General features: G+C 38.5%; 1 protein-coding gene across 1 annotated transcript in view; it reads left to right on the top strand.

Annotated features, from left to right (window-relative positions):
- Positions 1-451: 451 nt before the first annotated feature.
- Positions 452-11,347, top strand: part of arhgef39 (Rho guanine nucleotide exchange factor (GEF) 39) — a 55,281-nt gene continuing 44,385 nt past the window's right edge. The window contains exons 1-3 of the mRNA XM_024282467.2: positions 452-717; positions 1,973-2,171; positions 4,847-4,941. Of these exons, the coding sequence (XP_024138235.1) occupies positions 2,022-2,171; positions 4,847-4,941 (245 nt within the window). The 5' untranslated portion in view covers positions 452-717; positions 1,973-2,021. The remainder of the gene's footprint in view (positions 718-1,972; positions 2,172-4,846; positions 4,942-11,347) is intronic.

Raw genomic sequence — 11,347 nt, 5'->3', positions numbered from 1 at the left:
TTCAAACTTTATAATGTAATATAATTATATAATTTGTTTATTTCATCAACCTCCACTTTATAGCTTTAAAATATTACATGTACAATTTGCTTTATGATTAACTTCAAAACATCCAGGACGCTAAAGATTTTTTAAATTATTATATTTCTGTTACTTTAGAGCAAAATGCAAACACTTAAGATTCAAAAACTCTACCCCTAAAAATATCTACTATATTATTACATATTTAATGGTGAGAAAGTGAGTATTGTTTCCTTTCTAAGATGAAATTCTGAAATATAAACTATATTATAATAAAACTACGTGGAAGCGTAAGAATCAAATTATTTCCAAAATTATTTGGTTAAATTCTCATGACGTTTATGGGATTTTTCTGGGCGTTGCTTTTAGGTCTGGTCGAACACCGTCAGTCATTGGACACGTTATGGGTCACGTGTTGTGTTGTAGCCAATCAACTCGCGCGTCAACAGGAAGCAGCAGCGGAGGACAAAAAGAGCGCCGCAGTTCAAAACGGAGACGTTAAGGAGAAGTTCGTCTGTGAGACTCCAGAAATCTCCCAGAATCACAGAAAGAGCCGTCTGCGTCACTGTAAATCAAATTTAAAACGTGACGTCTGTTTTTGAGAGTTTATAAGTTAAGTTATCGTCGACCCCATGTTTGTGTGAGTCTACTGAAGTCGGAGCTTCACCTCCATCGTGTTGGTTCATGCTCGGACAGGTACGTCTGCTATATTCGACGGTATTAGAATACACAAAGACCAAAAAAATACTCAGAGTTTATGACGCGATATGTGGGGTTTATTTCAGAAACGTTGTTTCTGAAGGGTCCAGATGTGAAATACCTGGACAGGTGTTCACATAAACGTAGATCCCAGTATCTTAAGTAAAGTAGTCATTGATTGAAGGTGTGTGTTTAGATGTTTGATTAAACATTTAACATTAACAACATGGATTGATGTTCCTCCACCTCTGGATTTCTCCTCCTGGGAAGGACTCAGATCCATAAAGGTTAGGAGAGGAGAAGACTCACCTGTCTGTGCATTAGGGCTGCCACGATTAGTCGACAAATTTAACAGTCGATTAGTCGTTTCTTCATATTATAGACAGAGTCAGAGTGTAGTAAAGTTGAAGGTTATAAAGGTATTATGCCAACTTTTTGGACTATTATTATAGTTATTGAGGTTTTTTTTTTTTAGGCTGTTTGGGAGTTCAGCTAATATTTCAGCTACATGCTAGCTGTTTTGGCTAATTTAGGATTTCCCTCCCAATTTTTTTGGCTAATTTGGCATTTAACTAATATTTTAGCAGTCTATCAGGTTCAGCTTTTTCAGCCTGAGCGATTTCAGCTATCTGCTTCAGCGTTTTCTGGTTCAGCGATTTCAGCTATCAGCTTCAGCGATTTTTAGCTATCAGCTTCAGCGATTTCAGCTATCAGCTTCAGCGTTTTCTGGTTCAGCGATTTCAGCTATCAGCTTCAGCGTTTTCAGGTTCAGCGATTTCAGCTATCAGCTTCAGCGATTTTTAGCTATCAGCTTCAGCGATTTCAGCTATCAGCTTTAGTGTTTTCAGCTATCAGCTTCAGTGTTTTTAGCTAATGTTTTCAGCATCTTCAGTTATCAGCACCATCATCTTACAGCATTCACACTAGCATTATCGCAGATTTTAGTTAGTTTAAAGCTAATGATGGTTAAGATGTGTGCTTTACACCCACTTTGTGTATGGCCCGATTAGTTGACTAATCGGAAAAAAAAAATAATTGGTGATTAGTCGACTGATAAAGTAATTGTATGTGGCAGCACTACTACGCCCTCACCTGTCCATGCTGCTGCTGCTTGACTGTATTTTAAAACGTATTTCTTTTACCAGTCTGCTGCATTTTTTTATGTCAAAAGAAAACTAACAAAACTAAAGGATAATAGGTCACATCAGAAGTTAAACATAAACTTGTGTAACCATGAGATGTTTTGTTCTAGCTGTAGGAATATCCTGGTCCAGTTGTGATCCTACGGTGTCGTGGCCACGATGAGCTTCTCTCCAGATGTCTTGGGGCGTCCGGCAGGCTGCAGCATCCAGGAGCAGAGGGAGCGCTGGCAGAGGAAACGCAGCAGGACAGCCAAAGAGCTGGTCCAGACGGAGCAGCGCTACTGCCAACAGCTCCATCTCATAACCACCGTATGACACCTTTTTGTTAATCATGTTTATTGGGATCCAAAAAACCCTATCCTATCACCAAAACAAAGTTGGCTTATTATTCTCAGCAATTCACAATTCTTCTTTCTGGCTGTGCCTTTTTGTTCCCATGCTTTTACTGGAGTGATTCATACTGTCCACAAAACCTCACAAAAAAAGAGCTTTGGACACTGAATGACCCAACTCACCTAAAAAAAAAAAATGACAACAAATTATAATAGTTCATTCAATAATTAACTAGGGGTGTGCCAAAATATTGATATTGCAAAATATTGTGACATTTCGTCCTGCGATTGATTCTTGATGGGTTCTCACCAAGTATATATCTTTTATTTTTGTTTGAAGAGGCTGTTAAAGGTTATATTCATCATCCTTTGGAGCACCAGTGTGTCTGGCAGCCACTTGAATTAATTAATTGTTCTGTTGTTTACAACTATTTTGCACTAAGTAGTTAATCAAGTATTGTTAACACTGAATTCTACAGATAATTCCAATTCAATTGGTGTCAATTAGTGCTGCCACAAATGATTATTTTAACAGTCGACTAATCACTGATTATTTTTACCATTAGTCGACTGATCGGGTCATACGTAAAGTGGATGTAACGCACACATCTTAGCCATCATTAGCTTTAAGCTAACTAAAAATAAAGACATTGAAGTTGATAGTTTGTTAACCTTTTAATGAATCGTGCAGCCTCTGTCCTTCATTAGTTTCTGATATTAAAACAAGATTAAATCAAATTAAATTCACCTTTGTCCAAAGTTATTCTGCATTGGAAGGTTTTTTTTTTTCTTCTGTATTCTAGTGTGATTTCCAAGTTGGACAGCAATTTTTAGGATTAACCCGACGCCACATGAACGCAGCATTTCCCTGATATGGAGTTATTCACCCATCAACTCGTTGGTGAAAATGTCACTAAAATAAGAACACAAAACATTGTTTTTAACCCTTTAACACGGGGGACATTTCTGGCAACAGCAAAATACCACACGTTCTTTGAACTACACAATTAACTCAGTTCCAGTGGATTCTGAAGCTGAGAAAAGGGAATTTCAGCGCAAATGATTCAAATTTCAACATGTTCAATGGACGGGTTTTATTAGTAGAGCCCACATCGGGTCTTAAAAACGTGTCCAGTGATGGACAAACATGAGTTTTGAACGCTTTTCCATAGACGTTTCATCGGAAATAGTCCCTTAAACTCAAGTTTCCGATGGCAGTGTGATTGTAGCTTCACAGAGCTAGCCTTCAATGAACCCTTTAACACCAGAGCTCCAGCGTTTATGTTCTTTGATTTGCTGTAACTTTTCAACTGTTAACATGATCAGCATCATTCCAGTAGAGAGCCGCTTTTCTACATCAGAATGCTAAATATTTAGTGTTTAAGCGCCACCGGTGACATCTCAGGGGTTAAAGGGTTAAATAAAAACTCCAAAATGTTCTTAAAGTAATTTTCAGTCGAGATTAAAGGTTGTTTTTGTCCAGATCCCGTGTTATTTCTTTCTTTTATGCAGTGAATGACCAAAACACGACACAAATCTGCTCTTGGTCCGGCCTTTCTGTCAAATGTTAGAACCCTTTCTGGCCCTCGAGAAAGAAAGTTTCTCCATCCTTGCTCTGACTCCATATAATATAAAGTAACGACTAATCGACCATTAAATTAGTTGTCCACTATTTTTATATTCGATTAGTTGTTGATTAGTCGACTAATCGAGGCAGCCCTTGTGTCATTTCTGGTCAAAGACATAGTATTACTGATTTCCGTTTCGTTGCATAAAATTATCTTTTATTTTTCGCGCAAAATAAATAAATGGGGATATATTTTCCTAAAAAATATGTGTTCTTCTATATTCTGCGAGTTATTAGAGATGACTTTTACCGATCATTCAGTATTTTGACATCATAGATATTGTGAGCCATGTATCGTATCGTATCGCGAGGTACCCAGTGATTCCCAGCCCTATAATCAGTGACAAACGTCAGTTTCATCTCACAGTGATTTGTTTGCGTTCTTCTGCTTATTGGAAAAAAAAATTCATGACGGAAAGTTTGCAAGAAAGGAATTTGGAAAAAAGTACTGAAGCAGCTGCTGATGGGGTCAAATCAGGATCAGCTTAAAGTGAGCAAAAAAACAAAAAACTTAAAAAGTAGAAATTGGAACTTAGAAAAAAATAGAAAATTTGAAAACAAGACATTGTAAATTTGGAAAAAAAAAAGAATATTAGAAAAAAACGTTTTGAAAATTTGAATAAAAAGCTAAAAATGTAAAATAAATCTTGAAAATTTGAAAAAAAAATATTGTGAAAACTTGAAAAAAAACTATAAATGTAAAAATTACCAATTGAAAAATCATGTATCTATTAGTAACAATTAGATTTTTTTTTTGCATTTCTGAATTTACACTTTCAGTTTAGAGTTTCAATTCTGATTTCGAGTTTTCGCTGCTGAGCTGAACCTAATTTTACATTTTTTCCCCAAATTTTTAAGTTACAATGTCTATTTTTCCAGTTTTCAATCTGTTTTTTTGTTCACTTTAAGCTGATCCTGATTTGACCCCATACCTGGTTTTCATAAAAAAAGTGAATTTTATCCAAACACAACTCGTACTTTTACTGCAGCAAATGCCAACCTCCCTCTGCTGTCCCTCCTCACAGTTTTTTGTGGAGATCTTGAAGGCCAAAGGAACCTTGAAGCAGAACGTCAGAGAATCTATCTTCAGTTCTATTAAAGACATTCAATCAGCAAACCAGTAAGTCTTCTCTCTTATTTATATTTTTCACAAGACTCCTCCCAACTGTAGTTAATAACCGTCTTCTCTTTCATTTCAAATGTTCTTTTTGTTTGGGAAAATGACAAAAAAAACTGTGGATCTTCTCGTCACAAATCTCAGCATAATCCTGACATCATTCATTTTCAATAATCTGATGGAATCGGATGCTCCTCTTCCTCTTACTCTGCTGCCTCCTGCAAGAAGTGCTGGAGAGAAAACCAGACTTTCTGCACAGTGGGGTGTTTTTCATCACTGCTGAACCTGGAGTGTTTGTTCCTCCGATCAGGAGACGACTCCACGTCTTTAGTCTTGACAGCTGCTAACAGCTCTGGGGTTTTCAGATTCCACGGTGATCACATATCTCTGGCTTTACGTATTTCTAATGTCTCCACCAGAAAATGAATCAAATGTCATCCTTATGCTGATTTTTAAATCCCTTTTATAGATTTCACTCATCTTTAAATCATTCTGTCAAATTTTCAAAGCACTTTAACTGACTAAAAGCCTAAACTTCTGACGCCCGTGACTGAGGAGCAGTGTCTATCTGAGTGGATTGAAAGAAAAAACTGGAATGGAATCGATTCAGGCTCTTGTGAATACAATCAAATCGAGCCCTACCTCTGACAGTTTCTTTCTCTGTGGAGGTCATGAATTGATGAAATATCCAAGAACTCAAGAGTGTAACTTTACTTTAGTATATTACTCAAGTCAAAGTAAAATGCAGTCAAGTAAACATAAATGAAAATACTCACATATGAACAGACGTTCAAAATTGGTCCGTGAAATATAAAGTTCAAATAAATGAATTATCCTGTCAAGGATCGCAATGTGTAGGACTTCTATTATTCTTTCACTCGCTGCTTTGCTCCGCCCTCGTAATTCCTGGCCAATGATTGAAGAGGTCTTTAGTCACATGGTGTTGTTTACAGATTTTGAACAGGACGTCCCCTTGACGTTAGACCAAACACGAGATTTAGGACTAGGGGGATCAGAAAACTCACAGTTATCCACGGTACACGTGTGGCCCGGACTAGGGCTAGTGATTTGTATGAACCACGGATTATCTGTGATCTGTTACACCCCTATTTTGTTCTGAAGCCGGAAAGTCCCCTAGACGTCTGTCTGAATGCAGACCAAATGAGAGATTCAAGACTCTGTCCCAAACAGATGAAGTGGACCGGACCAGACGATTTTACCAGTCTGAATACACCCTAACACACGGGGAGCGGTCTAGCTACAGCTGATGGCTCATATTAGCTCCTGGTTGGCTGCAGCCACAGGCTCTGCTGCAGACCTCGCAAAACTCCAAACTCGTATATATTCACACTAAACCCCCTTTTGTTTGCTGCGGTTCAGCTGCGTCGTCCAGCGAAATTTGAACCGAACGAAACAGATTCACAGCGACCCAGAGGCCACAAACGCAGGACGTGAACGCCTACAGTGGGATTTCCTCTCGCACTTTTTAAGTTACGCTAAGACTGCGGCGCACGCATCGGTGCTGTAACGCTAGCGGTGTGAGCCCGAGGTTAGTTTGGTGGGTGGATGGATACTAAGGCCCAATCCGAATTCTTCCCTTCTTCCTTCCATTGGAAGGGGCATTTTCAGCTTAAGTGTGTCCAGGGAATGTATTCTTTAAATCCGACCCTCCAAACGGATATAAAGTCCTCCGTGGCGGGGCCAAACCTCGTCCCGCTGAGAAGCATTTTTCTTCATGTGGGTGCGCTCTGAAGCACAGACAGTTACATTTAAATGTAAGTCATGACTTTTTGTTGTAGCATGACCTTTTCAAAGTTATAAAACCAGTGTTGCTATGTATATTCAATATACTGAATTCAATATATTCATTGGTGATGTCATCAATGAAAGTGACGTCCGAAATATGAGGAACTATTTTTTCATAATTCTCCGTTTGGAGGGATAAATGAAGGGAAAGGGAGAAGGGAAGGATTCTGATTGGACCTATCATTTCAAGAAGAGAAACAACAAGTCCAACTCAACTCAAAGACGTCTCCTGGGTGAATGAGAGTCATCATCGACAGTCATCTCCATGTTTTCGTGTATCATCAGATTGAATCAAAAAGTTTTCAACAGTTTAAAAAGTATTTGATTTGGATGCAGCTTATAGAAAAGGAAGAATTCCATTTTTCCTTAGACATTGACTATTTTTTATTGCATACAGTACAGTTCTAGAAAAACACTTGTATCTGCAGTGGTCATGAATACTGCTATGTCTTATATCTGAGGTTCACTCTATCTTGTGTTTGTTGTGGAGTTTGTTTGATCATATTTGGTTGATGAATCATTTCTGTTCCCCGTGGAGGACCTGGATCTCTAGCTTGAGGTTGTATAGGGTGCAGATGCCTGCCTGGAAATATTTGGAAACTTTTCCGCCACGTCTGGAATGCTAATGTCACCTCCATCCACCTGCTGATAGCCAGACATTTTGATTGCTGTGGAGAAAGTATAAAAATGTAATCCCTAATATGATATTTATCATAATGGCCTACGGCAAAGAGAAGGGGAAGACACGGAAACTCTATTTTTCCCGCCCTTTGCCCTCGTTAGAACCCTCTCGGCTGCTTCTGCATCTCCTGATTATCTGAAGAGTCTACCTTAGCATGCAACTTCATTAAAATCTATTTAAATCAACTTCAATGGCAGAGTGCTGCTTCTTCCAGGATGCAGGAACAGAACGCGCTGTTAGAAGTCTCTGGGAACATCATTAGAGAGTGGGATTGTGAGTGTGTATTGGGGGGAGGAGGGGGTGCTTTAAGTTTAGATAACGAGCTCCTTCCCAGGTGTCAACACCCTCAACCTGCTGAAGCCGTGTTACTGAAATGTGCCTGACAGGCTGAACGGCTGCTTTTTCCTGAGCCTTGATGCTCTTGTTTTGTTCCCCGAGTTCAGCAGGCGTGCCGTTTCTACAAAGTGGGCCCGGGTGCCCTGAAGGTAGAGCCCCCGTCTGGGTCCCCGGTAAACACATCACCCGTGGCGAAAGGTCTTCAAATAACCCCACTCATCCTCGTCTGCCGCGCTGTTAATTGACAGAGGAGAAACCCCTCAGAACTTTGCTCCGCCTCCTCGCTCGCCTCTAAACGCGCTGAAAACGGTGCTTCAGAAGCGATGCCGTTCTGTTGACTGGAAGCTAAATCCGTTCAGGGGAGGGGCGTTTTGAAATGCCGTTTAACAATGGAGTTCCAGTGTTTGTGTTCTTTGGATTACTGTAATTTTTAAATCACTTTCGCCGCTTTTCTCCTTCAAAATCTGCCGGGATTACATTGATCGTGTTAACGGTTAAAAAGTGAAAGATTTTGTGTTTGAGCCTCACCGCCGACTAGAGCTGCTACGATTATTTTAATGGTCGACTAATAACCGATTATGTTTTTCCAATCAGTGGAATAATCAGGTCAAGTACAAAGTGGATGTAAAGCACACATCTTGGCCATCTTTAACTTTAAACTAACTAAAAATAAAGACAGTTAAGATGATATTTTATTAAACTTTTAATGAATCATGGAGCCTTTGTCCTTCATTAATTTCTGGTATTGAAACAAGATTAACCCTTCCGCTCTCCTTGGCTTGTTTACATTAAAAGTGGGGTCATCTGGACCCCACAAGATGGTGCGCTGAACTTTTTTTATCTTTGATTTTTGGGTTTCACTAATGTCCACGGCAGACATAAAATCCTGTCCACCTTTGTCCACATTTGTCATGGAAGGAATCACACATCAATATTTGGTTGGAGTCATCTGGACCCCAAAGAGAGCGGAAGGGTTAAATCAAATGAGAGAGAGATGAGGAATATTCTTTCCATCAAACTCATTTTGACAGGTGACCTTTCACCCTTCACCAGGGGTTATAAACTCAATCACACAAGGGGCCTAAATCCAAAACACACCTTAGGTCGCTGGCCAAACAGGATAACATTTATGGAACACTCTAAAACTACATTTTTATAACTTTAAAACCGTAATGTTTAACATAATTATGAACTAGATGTATAGCATTACCTGCAATAATGCTTGTGTGAATGCTGTAAGCTGAATTTGGCTGCTGAAGATGCTGAAATTGATATCTGAAAACGCAGAAGCTGATAAGCAGCTAAAATATTAGTTAAATACCAAATTAACCTAAAAACTTAAAATAAACAAAAACAAACAATCCTAGGTTAGCCAAAACAGCTTGCATGTGGCTGAAAAAATATCTAAACTTCAAAATAGCTTTAAAAAAAAATGAAAAAATGGCATACACATAAACTTATATAGCTCTTTACTACCTTCCTTGAAGGGTTTACAGTCATAGACCTATTCACCCATTCACAGACACATTCACACACTGGTGGCGGCTCCGTTACCAAACATTGGCGCCAACCTTCCACCAGAGGCAATTTGGGGTTCAGTGTCTTGCCCAACGACATTTCAGTAAATGGGCGGGCAAGGCGGGATTCAAACCTGCAATCTTCCGATCAGGAGTCGACCGCCCTACCGCTGCACCACAACCGTCCCTGAAGCCTTAATTAGCCAAAAACAGCTAACATGTAGCTGAAATATTAGCTAAACTCCAAATTAGCCTAAAAAATCTTAGTAAATACCAAATTAGTCCAAAAAATCAAGCAGAATGCCAATTTTAAAAACTTTAAAACTGTAAATTTTTAACATACTTATGAATAATAAAAATGCAGGAATATTATTCCACAATAAAACAGCTTAAACCTTAAATAACTTTCAATATTTTACTCTCCATAAAAATATATTTTGTCAAAATTATACAAGTGAGAAATAAGCGCAAGATAACATCAGGCCATTAATAAGAATATCCGGCCCCCGGGCCTTGACTTTGACACGTGCGATAGGGTTTCTGTTTTGGAGTGTGAAGGTTGTGCACTGGAGGACAATGCCGGATTCTGCATCGGGCCACCAAGATCACCACATTCCTGAAGGATGTCAACATAAAGCTTCACCGCTGGCTTTTAGAAAAAAGGTTACAGATTACTTTCAAATTCTGAAACTGAGGACAAAAATGGTGGACTTGGAGACAACTTTTTTTTTAATTTACAGCCCCCGGGCCTCGACTTTAACACGTGTGCCCTACACCATCCATCAAACTTGTTTTGACAGGTGCCCCACCCCTCAAGATGACATAAAAATGTTATATTAATTTTATATATAAAGGGTCAAAGGTCACCTGTCAAAATGAGTTTGATGGAAAGTATATTCCTGATTTCTCTACTGAGGTCGGCATCTTTAAACAAGAAACTATTTTTCACTAAACATAAAGTTTTTGGTCTCACTGACTCAAATATAAAAAAACTGCATTTTTTTGGTTCTGAACTCTCGCAACCTTTTTTAACTTTACTACACTCTGACTTTATATTACATAAAGTAACTAGTCTTTCAATGAGAATTTTATTTTTCCAGTTTTCAAAAGGACATGTCGTCATAGAGCCAGGACATTTGGGATGGTAGGGTGGCCCTCTTCCAAAGTAGTAGTTTTTGTCGTTCTGCAATGACTGAAAATAAATATATTTATATATATGAATAAATATATTTTTTAGCAAAATGACCATTTCTACCAAAAATAATAAATTGGCCAATTTTTCTGTGCTCTTTATTCCCAGTTACAGTTGCAAGAGAAAGTGTGTGAACCCTTTGGGAGTACCTCAATTTCTTTACAAAGTGGACCCATGATGTGTGTTTGATTTTTTTCTTTTTTTCAATCTAGAGCAGAGCTAGAGCAGAGGTCCCCAAACTTTTTCTTGTGAGGGCCACATAACTGTTTTCTTCTCTGATGGGGGGCCAGGGTTGGTTTGTAGGCTAACAGAAAAAGTGTAACAATCACAGGGTCTGTTTAAACTAATGCTATTACGTTTTTCCAGAATGCTACACACGACCAAATTTTAATAATCCCTTTCTGTTATCTTCACAGAAAAATAATACTAAAAAAATTTGCAAATTAATTTTTAAATACAGTATTTAAAAATATATATGAAAACCATGGGTCTCTGATGTTGATGGGGGCCAAGCCAAATGTAGAGGCGGGCCGTGGTTTGGGGACCCCTGATCTAAATCATAACGATGGAGAAAAAAAATTGTCTTTTTTTCATGTTTTTATAGAACACAATCGTGTTTGTCTTAAAATGTAATTTAGTCAACCACCATTGAAAAAAAATGTATGTTCAGGTTTTAGATGGAGGACTTCATTTCCCTCCACTTGAAGAGATACATACATTTCCCGTATGTAGTGGAGAAGGTAGACTTTGGCCTGCTCAAACTGCTGGTGTTCATCTCCTCTTGATTTAACACAGTTTGGATAAAGAAATACTCAGAAATGCAATTTTAATCATAAATTATTTCGTACATATCCCCCACTATGAGAAAAATGGAAC

This window comes from Oryzias melastigma, linkage group LG23 (assembly GCF_002922805.2).
Source record: "Oryzias melastigma strain HK-1 linkage group LG23, ASM292280v2, whole genome shotgun sequence".
In the NCBI taxonomy this organism is placed as follows: domain Eukaryota; kingdom Metazoa; phylum Chordata; class Actinopteri; order Beloniformes; family Adrianichthyidae; genus Oryzias; species Oryzias melastigma.
This window is presented reverse-complemented; position numbering and strand designations above follow the sequence as displayed.